Raw genomic sequence first — 19,091 nt, 5'->3', positions numbered from 1 at the left:
ATGTATTGTAATAAAATCCCTGAAAATATAACTGCCGTGTGCCTAACCACTAATCCTAATACCCCTAAACCGAAGTACTCCACAATCGTAAACTAACACTACACTAATAAATACCTAGTGCTATTCTATTAACCCCTATACCGCCACTAGCTGACCGCAAGTACTATCCTATTAAACCCTCTACAGCAACATACCCTCCACAAGTACCCTACACTATTAACCCTAAACCACCACAACTTCCAATGCAAAGTAGTGCTACTCTACCTAAGGCCTCCCCCCCCTCTCTAAATGAAACTCCTAAGTTACTTTTTAAAAAAAAATGAATAAAATAAAAGACTCTAAGTTACAAAAAATTATAAAATGCAGTATCCAAAAAAAAAAAAACTACCATTATACCTAACACTAATCTTCATGTCCCATAAAATAAAAAACCTACCCAAAACAAAAAAAAACTAAACCCTAAAATAAATTACAATAGCCCTTAAAAGGGCCTTTTGAAGGGCATTGCTAAAGATATTTCAGATATTTTAAAAATAAAATAAATTACAACCCCCCCCCCCCTCTACAATACAAGTAACCCACACACCCCAAAATAACAAAATCTACCTAAAAAAAACTATCCTAAAAAATAAAAGTTAAACTAAAAAAGTATATTCATAAAAATAAAAAACCCACCCGAAAAAAGCCCTAACTAACCCCAAAAGTTATACTCACAGTTCGAAAATCCGGCTCCTCTTGATCTGACATTGGGCCCTCTTTGTTCCAGCTCTTGACACTGGGGGTCCATCTCCGTGGCCACAGAGGTAGACTTTGGAGGCCTCTTCCTCCGCTCCACAATCTTCATGCACGTTAAAGCCCTCTTCGTCCTGGCTCCTGACGCCAGGGCCCATCTTCCGCTGCCTCCGCTCCACATCTTCTTTTCTTCGGCTCTCTTACATGAGCTGTGCTCTTCATGTGGTCACCGCCGCACACTGAATTTCCGGTACGGAACCCCTATATATAGGATTGCCACTTCCCTAATTTTAAATTAGATTAAAATCAGCCATTAGCAAGAAGTTTTTAATTTTAAATTCTAATCATCCACTAGAAAAGGATAATTAGAATTTAAAATTAAAAACTTTCTTGCTACAAAACAAAATGGCTCTGGCCTCACTTTTAAATTATGAAACTTGAACGCAATTTAAATATGGAAATCACAATGCTTATTTATTACTACAATAAAGTAATTGGACTTAAACAAAATGTGAATTATACAAATAAAATGAATTGATAATTTTACACTCTTATTTGCTATTAGTAGTTATGCAATAAACCCATATTGCTGTGAAGTTTAAAAGGTAAGTTTTTTTTTCTCAACAGGAGTGAAATGTAAATTTTGATGAATTAAAGTGCCCCTGTTTTTAATCAAATTTTAAACCGGGCACTTTAGCATCAAAATTTACATTCACTTTAAGCACAATAGTCTCCACATTGGCCAAATATCTTTCTATTAAGGTTTGTAAAACCTCTTTGTAAACCGGTGTAAGCAACTTGTGAAATGTTTATGAAATAAATCTACATTTCTTACTGTAGCATCATATATATAATTGTATATCTTTTACCAAATCAAATGACAGCTAACAAAGAGCTAGATTTTGAGTGCAGTGCAATTTATCGCAATTTATTTTTTACACAAGTGCTAACGGACCAAACTTTGAATATCGTGATAATGTATTCCCCCACAGACTTCAATGGAGCATAAAAAAGGGAAAAAAACCTAACACACTTATTCGTGTGCGAACCCAATTGCATTTAACAAATGGCGAGATTATGAGTTTTGCGTTAGCCTTAAAAGGAAGCGTTGAGAGGTCCCAACGCTGCTTTTTATCTAACGCTGGTATTACAAGTTTGGCAGGTAGAGGCTCACCGCTCACTTTTCTTCCGCGACTCGAGGCTACCGCAAATCCCCTTACGTCAATTGCGTATCCTATCTTTTAATGGGATTTGGCTAACGCTGGTATTACAAGTATTGGAGAAATTGAGCGGTAGGCCCTCTACCTCCAAGACACCTACCACATATAAAAGTCAGTAGTTAAGAGTTTTATGGGCTAACGCCAGAACATAAAGCTCTTAACTACAGTGCTACAAAGTACACTAACACCCATAAACTACCTATGAACCCCTAAACCAAGGCTCCCCCACATTGCAAACACTATAATAAAATTATTTAACCCCTAATCTGCCGACCGGACATCGCCACCACCTACATTATCCCTATGAACCCCTAATCTGCTGCCCCTAACATCGCCGACACCTACATTATATTTATTAACCCCTAATCTGCCCCCCAACATCGCCGCCACCTACCTACAATTATTAACCCCTAATCTCCCGCACCCAACCTCGCCGCTACTATAATAAAGTTATTAACCCAAAGTAATCAGCTCTTTTAACTGTAAAAAAAAACAAATAGAATACCACCCCCTACATTACAACCCACCACCCACACACCCCTACTCTAAAACCCACCCGATCCCCCCTTAAAAAAACCTAACACTAACCCATTGAAGATCACCCTACCTTGAGCCGTGTTCACCCAGCCGGGCACCGATGGGCCAGAAGAGGTCCTCCATCCAGCAGAAGTCTTCATCCAAGCGGCATCTTCTATCTTCAATCAATCGGAGCGGGTCCATCTTCTATCCAGCCGACACAGAGCCATCCTCTTCTTCCGATGTCCTAACGAAGAATGACGGTTCCTTTAAATGATGTTATCCAAGATGGCATCCCTCAAATTCTATCAGCCAATCGGAATTAAGGTAGGAAAATTCCTATTGGTTGATTTAATCAGCCAATCGGATTGAAGTTCAATCCGATTGGCTGATTGGATCAGCCAATAAAATTGACCTCGCATTCTATTGGCTGATCCAAACAGCCAATCGGATTGAACTTCAATCTGATTGGCTGATTAAATCAACCAATAGGAATTTTCCTACCTTAATTCCTATCAGCCAATCGGAATTAGAGGGACGCCATCTTGGATGATGTCATTTAAAGGAACCGTCATTCTTCGTTAGGACATTGGAAGAAGAGGATGGCTCCGCGTCGGCGGGATAGAAGATGGACCCGCTCTGATTGATTGAAGATAGAAGATGCCCCTTGGATGAAGACTTCTGCTGGATGGAGGACCTCTTCTGCCCCGATCGGATGAAGACTTCTGCCGGTCCGGATATCCTCTTCTGGCCCATCGGTGCCCGGCTGGGTGAACACGGCTCAAGGTAGGGTGATCTTCAATGGGGTAGTGTTAGGTTTTTTTAAGGGGGGATAGGGTGGGTTTTAGAGTAGGGGGTGTGTGGGTGGTGGGTTGTAATGTTGGGGGGGTATTGTATTTGTTTTTTTTTACAGGTAAAAGAGCTGATTACTTTGGGGCAATGCCCCGCAAAAAGCCCTTTTAAGGGCTGGTAAAAGAGCTGATTACTTTGTAATTTAGTTTAGGATAGGGAATTTTATTATTTTGGGGGGCTTTTTTATTTTATTAGGGGGCTTAGATTAGGTGTAATTAGATTTAAATTCTTGTAATATTTTTTTATTTTTTGTAATTTAGTGTTGTTTTTTTTGTAATATAGTTTAGTTTATTTAATTGTATTTTATTTTAGATAATTGTAGTTAATTTATTTAATTAATTTATTGATAGTGCAGTGTTAGGTGTATTTGTAACTTAGGTAAGGATTTATTTTACAGGTAATTTTGTAATTATTTTAACTAGGTAGCTATTAAATAGTTATTAACTATTTAATAGCTATTGTACCTAGTTAAAATAAATACAAAGTTGCCTGTAAAATAAAAATAAATCCTAAAATAGCTACAATGTAACTATTAGTTATATTGTAGCTATATTAGGGTTTATTTCACAGGTAAGTATTTAGTTTTAAATAGGATTAATTTATTTAATTATAGTAATTTTATTTATATTTATTTAAATTATATTTAACTTAGGGGGTGTTAGGGTTAGGGTTAGACTTAGGTTTAGGGGTTAATAACTTTATTATAGTAGCGGCAACATTGGGTGCGTGAGATTAGGGGTTAATAATTGTAGGTAGGTGGCGGCGACGTTGGGGGGGCAGATTAGGGGTTAATAAAATTAACTATAGTGTTTGCGAGGCGGGAGTGCGGCGGTTTAGGGGTTAATACATTTATTATAGTGGCGGCGATGTCCAGTCAGCAGATTAGGGGTTAATAAGTGTAGTTAGGTGGCTTCGACGTTGGGGGCGGCAGAATAGGGGTTAATAAATATAATGTAGGGTTCGGCGATGTTGGGGGCAGTAGATTAGGGGTTCATAGGGATAATGTAGGTGGCGGCAGTGTCCGGAGCGGCAGATTATGGGTTAATAATATAATGTAGGTGTCGGCGATAGCGGGGGGTGGAAGATTAGGGGTTAATAAGTGTAAGATTAGGGGTGTTTAGACTCGGGGTTCATGTTAGGGTGTTAGGTGCAGACATAACTTTTATTTCCCCATAGGAAACAATGGGGCTATGTTAGAAGCTGGACGCTGCTTTTTTGCAGGTGTTAGGTTTTTTTCCAGCCGGCTCAGCCCCATTGTTTCCTATGGGGAAATCATGCACGAGCACGTTTTAGCCAGCTTACCGCTACCGTAAGCAGCGCTGGTATTACAGGTAGAAGTGGAGCTAAATTTGCTCAACGATCACTTTTCTGAGACTAACGCAGCCATTTAGAAAACTTGTAATACCAGCGTTGTTTAAAGTGTGCGCTGGAAAAAAAAAAGGCTCGTTAGCCCCGCAGGTCTTTACTGACAAAACTTCTAATCTAGGCGTAAGTGTGCTAACCCAACATAAAATAATAATATTTCACATTCCAATGTTTTTCACATAGCAGAATATGTTCTATTTATTCTTAAAGGGACACTGAACCCAAATTTTTTCTTTTGTGATTCAGATAGAGCATTACATTTTAAGCAACTTTCTAATGTACTCCTATTATCAAATTGTCTCTATTCTCTTTGTATCTTTATTTGAAATGCAAGAATGTAAGTTTAGATGACGGCCCATTTTTGGTGACCAACCTAGGTTGTCCTTGCTGATTGGTGGATAAATTCATCCACCAACCAAAAACTGCTGTCCAGAGTTCTAAACCAAGAAAAAAGCTTAGATGCCTTTTTTTTCCAAATAAAAATATCAAGAGAATGAAGTAACATTGATAATAGGAGTAAATTAGAAAGTTGCTTAAAATTGCATGCTCTATCTGAATCACAAAAGACAAAATTTGGGTTCAGTGTCCCTTTAAAGACACACACATATATATATATATATATATATATATACATATATATATATATATATATATATATATACAGTATATATATGTGATTTTTGTAAAATATATATATATATATATATATATAGATGGATGGATGGATGGATAGATGGATAGATGATTATCGAGCATCCCAGTTAACTAGAGCTCTGAAGTTGCTCTTTCCCAATGCGCATTAAAGTCAATTGCGCTCAAGCGAACGCGTTTACTTTCAACTTGTAATATGCACACTACTGACGACATAAACAAAGAGCCGCAAAAAAACTTTTATCACTCGTGTGCAACAGTTAGCGCACCACTTGTAATCTAGCGCAAAACAAGCAAAAAAGGGGCCTTTATTTTTAATCCCAGCTGGTATTAAATACATAGTAAAGTTCATGTTCCTACAGCACTCCCATGCTGCTCCAGTTAAAGATGTGGCCAGTGATTGGAGGATATGTGCACCTACCTGCTTGTGGCTACGCACATACTCTATTCTTGTTTGAAGCTGCACAGTACTGCGTCTGGTGTGTGACAATGTTACTAATGTCTTTTTGTGATAAGTGCATAGGTAAAGAAATATATCTGTTCTAAATAGTTATTTATGCCTCTGTATGTTCCTACAGGTGGCTTTGGTTGGCCTCAGTTTAATTTCCAGACACTGACTGTGGGAATTGCTATGACTGTAACTTCCAGCTTGTCTTCTCTGGGCTGTTATATTTTGTGCTCTCGGGTTATGTCGAGCCCACCCGTTCCCTCTCATGCTTGCAACCGGGGGATCTCCATGGAAGGTGTAGGGAATATCTTGTCGGGAGTCCTTGGAAGCATTTGTGGTGTAGGATCCAGCATTACTAATGCGGGCATGGTAGGACTCACACAGGTAATATCAAAGTGCCCTTTGTAGTTCAACTGTCTATATCACCTTTGTTAACTGACCATTAATGGAACATGAAACACAAAATTTTTCTTTCATGATTCAGATAGAGCAAATAATTTTAAAGAACTTTACAATGTATTTCTATTATCTAATTTGCTTATTTCTTTAGTATCCTTTGTTAAAAAGCATACCTAGGTAAGCTCAGGAGATGAGAACTAGCTGCTATTGGTGGCTGCTTATATATGCCTCTGGCCATTGGCTTACTGATATGTTCAGCTAGCTCCAAGTATTACCTTGATGTTTCTTCAATAAAGGATACTAGGAGAATGAAACAAAGTTGATAACAGAAGTAAATTGGAAAGTTATTTAATAATGTTTGCTCTATCTGAATCATAAAATAAAAATGTTTGGTTTCATAAGGATTTAACTTTAACTCCTGTATCTAATGTTTAATTGTGTATAGCAATCAATGTGGGCTAGATGACATCTGTACCTTTAACATCTGTATATAATGTTTAATTGTGTATAGCAATCAATATGGGCTGGATTACAAGCGTCATGCCAACATTAGCATGCGCGATATAAGAAAATTGCGGGTGCGTATTACAAGATGAAAGTAAACATGTTAGCTTGAGCGCAATCAAATTTAACACAATAGTTAGTGGGACTGAAGGCCTTGTGTAAATGGTTAGTGCTAAAATAAAAGTTGCACCAAACACAACGTAAATAGATTAAAATAAACTGTTACATTCATATAAAAACTATCCGATAAAAATTAGTAACATAAATATTCATATTTTTTTTCATGTATTTCACTGCAAAGGGCTATAATATATATATATATGTGTCTAAAATGAAATAATAATATTTAATAATGTGTTTTACTGTTTATTTACTGTAAATATTTCACATTCCAGTGTTCTTCACATACAGGACAATGTTATTTTTATTATATCTGTATATATCTATACCTATCTATTCACATAGATACGTAGGTATAGATATACATTTACATTAACATTATCATATACATTTAATAATAAAAAGTATTTTTTTTCTATGTTAAGAACATAGAAATATATAATATACGTAATGCACTTCGGGTTTCACGCTTTAGGTGTAAAGCGATGTCGGGTTAGCGCACATAAAAATTAGTTATCTTAAAGTGCATTATTAAAATATTAAATATTAAAACATATTAATAATAATGATTGTAAATAATCCTTAGAATATATGCATATTTTACAGTATCTATTATTAATATTTTTCAATATTTTATATCAATAATGCATCTTAAGATAACTGATTCTTAATGTGCGCTAACCCAACATCACGTTAGACCTAAAGCGTGCACCCTAAAGTGCACAACTTGAAGCGTCTTAGGTATATTTTACATTCTGATGTTCTTCCCATAGAAATTTTTTATTTTTTATTTTAAATATATATTTCTAAAGTTAATTAGAGCAATTAGTAAACACTATACAATGCAGACTGCAAGGTGTGGATACCTTATTAACTGTTTCACTGCTGGGCCGCTCAGAAATCTGGGCTTAGAGGGAACACTGTTGTCCTGTACAGTTGTAATCAAAATTATTCAACCCCCATTGCAAATCAGGTTTATTGTCAAAATGCATAGACTTTCAGCTGTTTGCAGTGAAAAAACAAACAAAAGCAATTGAAATAGTTAAACACAATGGACTCCATTACATATGCGGCGTCGCCCACAAAAGCCGGCGACGCCGCATATAAAGGCGGCACATATATTTCACCCATCTCCCGCAATTTTTACTCCCATAGGCTAACATGGGACAGCGTAGCAAATCGGTATCCAATATCCAGCGCAAGGACATTAATTTATTGGATATTATTGCGGGTGCATTAATTTGCGTGCGTATTACAAGATGAAAGTAAACATGTTAGCTTGAGCGCAATCAAATTTAACACAATAGTTAGTGGGACTGAAGGCCTTGTGTAAATGGTTAGTGCTAAAATAAAAGTTGCACCAAACACAACGTAAATAGATTAAAATAAACTGTTACATTCATATAAACACTATCCGATAAAAATTAGTAACATAAATATTCATATTTTTTTTCATGTATTTCACTGCAAAGGGCTATAATATATATATATGTGTCTAAAATGAAATAATAATATTTAATAATGTGTTTTACTGTTTATTTACTGTAAATATTTCACATTCCAGTGTTCTTCACATACAGGACAATGTTATTTTTATTTTAAAAACATATTTCCATATATATCCAGGGCCGCCATAAGGGGGTGAAAAGGGTGAATCCTGTCAGGGGCCCACTGGGCCAGGGGGCCCCATGAGGCAAGCAAAACTATTATTTAAAGTATATATATATATATATATATATATATATATATATATATATATATATATTTTTTACATTTTGGTAGCCACCAGAGGGTGCTACAGCAGAGTGCTATTGAGTGTGGGAAATGTCATTACAATGAGTAAAGCATTAACATTGGAGAGGATTTCTGAGTGTGCACTAAACCACTATGCACAGTGTGAGACAGACTTGGCACTTCAGTTTGTATAATGTGAGTCAGATGGCAGATCACTTTAATTTAAAGAAGAGGTAAGACTTACTTAGTAAATGTTTTTTTATTTCTTTGTGCAATTTCAGATTGTAACTTCAGTGTGGTAGTAGTTGTATGGTAGGGCCAGGGGTCCATAAAAAAAAAAATTAGAAAATGCAGCAGTGTATTTATGATTATTTGACAATGCTTTAGAAATTCTATATTTAAAGCCATGCAGACATGCTTCCTCCTCAATACAAAAATGGTAGGTGCCCTTTTGGCAGATATGCGTTTATATATATATTTTTAAATTACATTCCCATTTACTGCCCCTTTATGCAAGGACTTTCCAGATGTCAGGAGGCATTTATCTAAGATTTTTACATCTGCATAAAATGTTATGCTCTCAGGCTAAGATTGCTCAGTGTTTAAAATGAGACAAATTAACTTAACACTGTTCAGTTGACACTACAACTGACAATTTTGAACATACAAACAAGTCTAAATCCTACATTTAACCAGATCTAATGATATGAGACTGAGTACCCCATTGTATGATTCCACCAAGACCATATAAATACAGCATTTTCAAAATCCATAAGTACAGCTGACAGATGGGAACAATTGTACACAAGATTTGAAGTGGTGCTCTTGGTTGGGGAAAATAGTACTTCTGACAGATCATTAATGTACAATTTTGAATTCACAGAAGTATTTTTGTTTGCACATTTACAATTATGATTCATTAAAAAGTGATCTCTTAATTTCTGATATATTTAAATAGTTTTATTGGAAGCCATTGTTGTACAGAATACAAATAAAAAGTTTATGGCACTTTACATTTTTTGTGAAAGTTCTTTAGGCTTTGAATTTAAGGTTAAATACAAAAACAAATACAAATAAAACAGAAACAAATATGCATAAATTATTAACAAGGAATAGAAACAATAGTGACAATAAGCATGACTGTATTATGAATGGGTAAAATGTGTGAACTACCTAGTTGTTCCCTATTACAAGGTGTGTCTGATATTTTAGGTCAGAGTGATACACTAGATTAGATAGGGGCCCCGAAGTTTCTAGTGGTGGCCCTGTATATATCTGTATATATCTATACCTATCTATTCACATAGATACGTAGGTATAGATATACATTTACATTAACATTATCATATACATTTAATAATAAAAAGTATTTTTTTTCTATGTTAAGAACATAGAAATATATAATATACGTAATGCACTTCGGGTTTCACGCTTTAGGTGTAAAGCGATGTCGGGTTAGCGCACATAAAAATTAGTTATCTTAAAGTGCATTATTAAAATATTAAATATTAAAACATATTAATAATAATGATTGTAAATAATCCTTAGAATATATGCATATTTTACAGTATCTATTATTAATATTTTTCAATATTTTATATCAATAATGCATCTTAAGATAACTGATTCTTAATGTGCGCTAACCCAACATCACGTTAGACCTAAAGCGTGCACCCTAAAGTGCACAACTTGAAGCGTCTTAGGTATATTTTACATTCTGATGTTCTTCCCATAGAAATTTTTTATTTTTTATTTTAAATATATATTTCTAAAGTTAATTAGAGCAATTAGTAAACACTATACAATGCAGACTGCAAGGTGTGGATACCTTATTAACTGTTTCACTGCTGGGCCGCTCAGAAATCTGGGCTTAGAGGGAACACTGTTGTCCTGTACAGTTGTAATCAAAATTATTCAACCCCCATTGCAAATCAGGTTTATTGTCAAAATGCATAGACTTTCAGCTGTTTGCAGTGAAAAAACAAACAAAAGCAATTGAAATAGTTAAACACAATGGACTCCATTACATATGCGGCGTCGCCCACAAAAGCCGGCGACGCCGCATATAAAGGCGGCACATATATTTCACCCATCTCCCGCAATTTTTACTCCCATAGGCTAACATGGGACAGCGTAGCAAATCGGTATCCAATATCCAGCGCAAGGACTTATGTAGCGAAAATGGAGAAATCTTACTCCATTTTTACCTCGCCATAAAAGGCAGCCGTAGCAGGCCTTGCGCTGAGTATGGGAGCACTGTAACTCCCGAAAATGCCTGCAAAAATAAATTAACACCTAACGCATGCACAATGTCTATCTACCTGTCAACCGCAATCCCCCACCGCAATAACTAATAAAGTGTATTAACCCCTATATCTGCCATCAAACCCACACCGCAAGTAATAACGAAATTATTAACCTCTAAATCTGCCAACCCCAACATCGCAAACTACCTATTAAAACTATTAAACCCTAATCCGCCATTAACCCCAGCGCTACGGAATTTGGCGTGGCTATACAAATAAATGATAATAATAATAATAATAATAATAACCCACAACACAATAAACCCATTAAAACTATTAACCCCTAATCCGCCATTAACCCACAACACAATAAACCCATTAAAACTATTAAAATTATACCTAATCCCTATGAAAATAAAAAAGCCCCCCAAAAGAAAAACACCCCCTACTCTAATAAACTACCAGTAGCCCTTAAAAGGGCTTTTTGCAGGGCATTGCCCCAAGATAATCAGCTCTTTTACAAGAAAATACAAAAAGCCCCTCCAACAGTAAAACCCCCCACCCGCCAAACCCCCCCCAAATAAAATAACCTAACACTAAAAACCCTAAACTACCCATTGACCTGAAAAGGGCATTTGTTGGGCATTGCCCTTAAAAGGGCATTTAGCTCTTTTACTGCCCACCCTATCAAAATAAAATAAAATTTAAAAAAAAAACTTAAAAAACCCTAAGTGTAAGCCCCAGGTTGCTACTCACCGTTCCTGAAGTCCAGCGGAAGAAGAAAGAAGAGGTTGCCGCTTGGAAGAAGACTTCCCCGCCTGGAACAGGACCTTCTCCGCCGGACCTCAGGAACGATGAGTAGCAACCTGGGGCTTACACTTAGGTTTTTTTTTAATTATTTTTTTTATTTAGATAGGGTGGGCAGTAAAAGAGCTAAATGCCCTTTTAAGGGCAATGCCCAACAAATGCCCTTTTCAGGGCAATGGGTAGTTTAGGGTTTTTAGTGATAGGTTATTTTATTTGAGGGGTATGGTGGGTGGGGGTGTTTTACTGTTAGGGGGGGCTTTGTGTATTTTCTTGTAAAAGAACTGATTATCTTGGGGCAATGCCCTGCAAAAAAGCCATTTTAAGGGCTTCTGGTAGTTTATTAGAGTAGGGGGTGTTTTTATTTTGGGGGGGCTTTTTATTTTCATAGGGATTAGTTATAATTTTTGTAAAATTTGGTAATTTTCTTTTTTATTTTATGTAATCTTAGATTTTTTTTATTTTCTGTAATTGTAGCTTAAAGGGACAGTCTACTCCAGAATTGATTAGCCTGTCCCTTTAATTTATACTTAGTTTATTTATATTTTTAAAGTAGTGTTAGGTTTTTTTAATTTAATAGTAACTTTAGTATTTTGTACATTAGGTAATTTGGGTTCATTGAGGGGGGTTAGGTTAGGGGTTAGGTTTATTGTGTTGTGGGCTTTGGCGGTTTAGGGGTTAATACTTTAATAGGTTTATTGGGTTGTGGGCTTTGGCGGTTTAGGGGTTAATACTTTAATAGGTTTATTGCTTTGTGGGCTTTGGCGGTTTAGGGGTTAATACTTTAATAAGTTTATTGCGTTGTGGGTTAATGGCGGATTAGGGGTTAATAGTTTTAATAGGTAGTTTGTGATGTTGGGGTTGGCGGATTTAGGAGTTAATAATTTAGTTATTACTTGCGGTGTGGGTTTGATGGCGGATATAGGGGTAAATAGTTTAATTAGGCTTATTGCATTGAAAGGGGGTTGTCGGTCTAGGGGATTAATACATTTATTATTAGTAGTGAGAGGGAGGATTGCGGATATAGGGGTTTTTACGTGTTGGGCTAATTTTTGGGAGGCGTGTTAGGTTTTTATGGGAGATTTGTTATTTTCTTTATTTTTCTTAGGCGCCGGCAGTTTCTAAAGTGCCGTAAGTCACTGGCGACTCCAGAAATTTTTATTTACGCTCATTTCTGGACATCGCTAGTTTATCCGACTTACGGCACTTTATGAGCTGCCGGCGGGTTATATGTAATACCCCGATGTGTGAGGTGAAATTACGGGCGGTGCGGGTTGCAGCGCTTGCTCTGAAGCCTGCATCGTATATGTAATCGTGCCCATTGAATGCTTTAAGTGGTTTCCCCAAATTCAACTGAAAATGCAACTTTTAATGAATTCTGTAGTCTCAAAATTATTCAACCCCTTCATGGGAAGCATCTTTAGTACTTAATAGAGCACCCTTTGTAATGCTCGTGGGATATTTCCCTATCAGACTAAACTTGGCCTGTAGTCTTCTTATCCCGGCGTCAAGTGGAAGGATAAGGAAATATCTCAGAACAAAGTGAGTTTAAGCAATGAGGTTAGCAGTACTCACGGTAGACAGGGTAGTCCTTCACGGCAATAAGATTAAGGCAGAGAATGGTCAGAGACAGGCAGAGTTCAGCAACAGAAAGGCAATCCAGTAGTTTAGCAGTTCAGGGGTAAACCAGTAGAATGGTCAGGAACTGGCAGAGGTCAACAACAAAAGGTAATCCAGCAGTTTAACAGTTCAGGGGTAAACCAGCAGAGTGGTCAGACAAGCAGAGTTCAGTAACAATAAGGCAATCTACAAATTCGAGGGTTAAGTAGCAGAGTGGTCAGACAAACAGAGTTCAATAACAATAAGGCAATCAAAGTAACAGCAGTTCAGAATAATAGCACCTAGGGAAGCACAAGACTAACCTATACTTGGGCACTGGAGGTAAGTTACTCAGGTACTTACATAGGCGCAGATTCGCGCCAAGAGGACTCACAGACCGGGATCAGAGGGGAAATGTCATGCGGCAATGACGTCAGCGCTGCACGTCCACAGGAACCACTGCCTCTATGGTAACGGCCATAGCAACAGGACAGAGCAGCAAGAGGAGCAGCAAGAGGAGCCGATGAGCACCGAGGAGCGGCGTGGCACAGACCTCCTCTCAAGGGTTACCTCCGGGAACCAAAACCAGCTTGGAGGGGTGAGCAAGATGAAACTTGGAGACCAGCGAAGGAACATGCACATCAGGGGCAGGGACCCAGGAATGATCCGCTACAGAGTAACCCTTTCAGGGTACCAGGTATTGAAGCTGTCTTCGTTTATACCAGGAGTCCAGGTTCTTAGCAGTTTCATACTCAGGTTCACCATGAACAACGAGCGGAGGAGGTAGAGGTCTGAGTCGAGTATATCTATTCATGACATAGGGTTTAAGGAGTGAGACATGGAAGACCAGGTGGATTTGCAGGGCTCTGGGCAAGTCCACTAAGCAACAGAAGAAAGTCTTTTGAGGACTTTATAAGGACCAATATACGAAGGTCCTAATTTGTGACAAGGTTGACGTAAGCGGATATGTCAGGTAGAGACCCAGACACAATCACCTACAACAAAAGCACGAATATTAGCTCAATGATGATCGGCAAACCTCTTGTATCTGGAGGTGGTTGAGTATAACTGAGAGCGTATTCATTGCTAATGGGTAGTGAGGTCAGTGAAGCGACGTTCTGCAGCAGAGACTCCTGTGGATTGAGCAGAAAGAGGAAAAACACTAGGTTGATAACCAGCTGCGGCCTGGAAAGGAGAACATCATAGAAAGGAATGCTAATGAGAGTTCTTTGCCAGTTCAGCTAGGTGTAAGAACCCAGACCAATTAGTATGCTGTGAATTGACATATGCTCTGAGATAAGCTTCAAGATCACCAGAAGGGGGTGATCACCAGAGGACAAAGAAACAGTGGTTCCAAGCAATTTGCAAAAGCTTCTCCAAAAGGTAGAAATAAATTGAGGTCCTCTGTCAGAGACAATATTTACTGGTATACCATGGTGTCGTACCATGTGTAACAGAAAAAAAGTGGACAATTCTTGGGCTGTAGGTAACTTAGGTAAAGGTACAACATTAGCAAGTTTGGAGAATGGATCCACCACAACCCAGATGACTATATGATGGTCAGAAGAAGGTCTACAACAAAATCCATGGCTATGTGTGTCCATGGTTGCTTAGGTATGGACAATGGTTGAAGTAGGCCATGAGGTAGAGAACAGGGAATCTTATTAAGAGCCTTGACATAATCCTCAGAGTCTGATTTCATGGTAGGCCACCACACGTGTTGGGAAAGGAGTTTAAAGGTTCTTGTGAAACCAGGATGAGCTGACAGTTTGCTGTCATGAGCCCAGGATAGCACAGGAGAGCGAAGGTTTGGAGGAACATAAAGGATCTCAGGAGCCGCAGTGGCTTCAGAAAGCTTTCTTGACTGGGCACGTTGCAGTCTTTGATGAAGAGAGGTGTTGAGCTGAGCAACCACACAGGAAGGAGGTATGATGTTTTCAATAGGAGCTTCAGAAGAGTCATTAGACTGAGGAAACTGACGGGAAGGGCATCAGCTTTTTTATTCTTGGTCCCAGAAAAGTAAGAGACTATAAAGTTAAAATGGGAAAAGAATAGGGACCACCTGGCCTGTCGAGGATTGAGTCAATGAGCAGTCTCTAGGTACATTAGATTCTTGTGGTCAGTGAGAATCTGAATGGGGTTGGCAGTACCCTCTAGCCAATGATGCCATTCAGTCAGGGCCATCTTAATGGCTAAGAGGTCACGATTACCCACATCATAATTCCTCTCTGCAGGAGTAAACCCTTTGGAAAGAAAGCTACAGTGTGCAACTTGAAGGTTGAAGGTTCCCTTTGGATTAAGACTGCACCAGCTCCTATTTCGAAGGCATCAACCTCTAGAGTGAACTGTAGGTCAGGATCAGGATGATGGAGCACAGGAGCAGAACAAAAGACTTTTTTCAGATGAGAGAAAGCATCCACAGCTACAGGAGGCCAATTCTTGCAGTCTCTGTTTCGTTTGGTCAGCTCAGTGAGTGGAGCAATGATTTGGGAGAAGTTCTTTATAAACTTGCGATAATAGTTGGAAAACCCTAAGAATCTCTGTAGTTCCTTTAATGAGGTGGGTTGAGGCCATTTCAGAACTGCGGTTAGCTTTGTAGGATCCATGACAAAACCCTCCTTTGAGATGACATATCCAAGGAACTGTATCTGGACTTGATCAAACTCACATTTCTCCAGCTTGGCTACCAGAGAATTGTTTCTGAGGTGAAGAAGTACCTGTTTTACATGCTCATGATGCTCCTCAAGGGTGAAGGAGAATATGAGGATGTCATCCAAATAGACCATGACAGTGCGATTAAGGAGTTTACGGAAGACATCATTGATGAATGCTTGGAAGACAGCAGGAGCATTGCACAACTCAAAAGGCATTACGAGGTATTCGTAATGCCCTGATCTCGGGTTGAAGGTAGTTTTACACTCATGTCCCAGGAAGATACGAATGAGATTGTACGCCCCCCACGTAGAACCAACTTTGTAAAGTAGCAAGCATTTTAGAGTGAATCCTATAATTCAGTGATGAAAGGAATAGGATAACCATTCTTGATTGAAATGTTGTTTAGGGCTCTGTAGTCCAACGATTTTCAACCAGTGTGCCGTGAGAGATCCTCAGGTTTGCCGCGGCAGACTGACAGGCTCAACATCATTTTAGTTTTAAATTATTTTTTTAAAATTGTTATTGGGCCCTGGCTTGTTGCACAGTCTCCCCCTCCTCCTCTCTGCCCGCGGTTGTTGAGCTGTGACAGTAGGACCCGCCCCCAACAACAGCCTGATTCATTTTGTTGAAGAATTCACGCAGCCAGTGCAACAATTGCAGTCTCCCCCTACTTCTCTCTGCCCGCGCGCGGCACTTTACAGCCTTACAGGCAGAAAACCTTTTGCACTTGTTGCTGTTTTGTTGTTGATAAAGGTTGTTGTTCTCAGTGATATTTTGATTGTTATTATTGTCTATATAGCTTTGGCAATACAGTTATAGTGACTGGCATGCTAATAAAGCATAATTTAATTTAATTGACTAAAATGTACTAAATTGTTTATATATATATATATATATATATATATATATACACACACACACTGTATTGATTATTAAGCTACAATGTGCGATTTTGTAAAACTTTGGGATGGTGGTGTGCCACAGGATATTTTAATGTAAAAAAATGTGCCACGGCAAAAAAAAGGTTGAAAATCACTGCTGTAGTCGATACAGGTTCTGAGACCACCATCCTTTTTACTGACAAATAAGCCAGCCACGGCAGGAGAAGAGGAAGGGCAAATAAAGCCTTTAGCTAGGTTTTCTTGAATATATTCCTCCATGGCCTTGGTTTCAGCTTTGGAGAGTGGATAAGTCCTGCCTTTAGGAAGTGGGACTCCAGGAAAGAGGTCAATTTTGCAGTCGTAAGGACGGTGAGGTAGCAGCACATCAGCTGCTTTCTTTTCAAAAACATCCATAAATTCTGCATTTACTGAGGGAAGATTAGAAGAGGTCAGAAGGCTGGCTATAGGGACGTGATGCAGCGGAGTAACCTTAGCCAGGCAGAAGTGTAAACAGGATTTACCCCAGGAGGCCAACTGTCCCTCAGTCCAGTCGAATTAAGGATTATCTTTACGTAACCAAGGAAGACCAAGGATAACTGATTGCGCAGAAGAATGAATGACATCGAACTTCAACTGTTCGGTATGTAAGACTCCCTTAGTCATGGTTAGAGGTGCTGATTTGAAATGGATTAAACCTGATCCAAGGGAGTGCCATCAAGAGTGGTTATTTTAAGACATTGATTTTTCTAAAGAAGAGGCAACTCTGCGTGAATCATGAACGGTGATCTAGAAAATTTCCAGCTGCCCCTGAATAAATAAAGGCTTGAGCGTGGACAGAATTCTGAAGAAAGGTAAGAGTAACAGGTACCAGGATCTGAGAGGAGTGAGGGAATTAGTAGTGGCCAGGCTTTGAGGTACCCCACTTTTATCCTCTAAGCGTTGGCTTTTCCCGACAGTATATCACAATTCTTTTGTTGGTGTGAATTAGAACCACTATAGAAACACAGCCTTAATCTCCTTCGTCTCTGTCTTTCAGATTCAGAGAGCTTAAGAGAAGAGAGATCCATGGGTTCTTCTTCAGAGGTAACTGGAGGTGCTAAAGGGGTAGATTATAGTCTAGAGACTGGACGGGTAGGAAGATGAGAGGGAAGGATTCTGCGAGTTATCTCTCTCTCAGCTTGTCTCTCCTGAAAGCGAGAATCCAGACTGATGCAAAGTGTTATAAATTCATCCAGGGAAGATGGAAGATCTTGATAAGTGAGCTCATCCTTGATGCGCTCATGCAGGCTTCTCCTGAAGGCCGCTTTGAGAGCACTGCCATCAGTGACATGCAGTAATAGGAGGCAGGGGAGGCAGTGCCTCCCCTGTCCAATCAGGGCAAAAAAAAGATTTAAAATAATATTTATTAAAAAATAAAAAAAACTTTTTTTTTTTCTTTTTTTTTTTTGGTCATGCCCTCCCCCGCAACAAGGGTACCCCCCATGGTGATTTTACCAACATTATGTAGCAGCCAAATTTTGCATAGCATATTCCATTGTTGCGCAATTAAGAGGCAGTGAGGCGGACCGCTGCCCTCCACAATATTCTTAGTTTGTTATATTCTTCTCGTAGGCTTTGCTACTCAGGTACAGGTGATACTTCATAGTTAAGGTGGAGGATTTGGATGTATTGTAAGATGACATTCTTTGTATATAAGATTACATTGCCATTGATGATACTATAAAGCAATATATGCAAACAAATTCCCCTTATAATATTGAACCAAACGATATCCAGGTAGCAATCATTTATATACCAATAACCCTCTGAATTTTCAACATAAATATGGATATATATAGCAATTGTTTAACGCATGTGAAACTTGATGGACACCAAAAACTATTTAACTGAGGCATATAGGCTATTAAATGATACTAAGACAAAACTCTGAATAAGATCTTGATAGAAGGTAAAAAATTAGGGATACTTACATGAGAAAGAATTACAATTTCTATTCCAAGAATCCCGATTTTCTATTTCCTTCTAAAAATCCATAAACGCTTGGTCAATCCCCCAGGAAGGCCAATTATCTCAGGCATTGACTCTGTATCAGCCAATTTATCTAAATATGTAGACAGCTATCTACAGAAGCATGTCCAAAGCCTAGACTTTTATTTAAGGGACTCCACACAAGTATTGAATATCCTCAGTACATTAAAAAGGGAAGATGATATGATTCTGGCAACATGTGACATGACGTCACTGTATACAGTGATCAATCACTCCAAAGGCACTGGACCAATTTTTAAAAAATTAAAAAAAAATGATAAACACAGAAATTTTATCCTCAAGAGCATAAGATATATATTGGAGAATAATTATTTTT

At 38.3% G+C, this 19,091-nt stretch overlaps 1 protein-coding gene across 1 annotated transcript in view; it reads left to right on the top strand.

The window, feature by feature from the left end:
- SLC23A3 (solute carrier family 23 member 3) overlaps positions 1-19,091 on the top strand; it is a 144,013-nt gene that overhangs the window by 69,286 nt on the left and 55,636 nt on the right. The window contains exon 8 of the mRNA XM_053712425.1: positions 5,915-6,168. Coding sequence (XP_053568400.1) covers positions 5,915-6,168 — 254 coding nt within the window. The remainder of the gene's footprint in view (positions 1-5,914; positions 6,169-19,091) is intronic.

Source organism: Bombina bombina, chromosome 1, assembly GCF_027579735.1.
Source record: "Bombina bombina isolate aBomBom1 chromosome 1, aBomBom1.pri, whole genome shotgun sequence".
NCBI classification, from domain to species: domain Eukaryota; kingdom Metazoa; phylum Chordata; class Amphibia; order Anura; family Bombinatoridae; genus Bombina; species Bombina bombina.
This window is presented reverse-complemented; position numbering and strand designations above follow the sequence as displayed.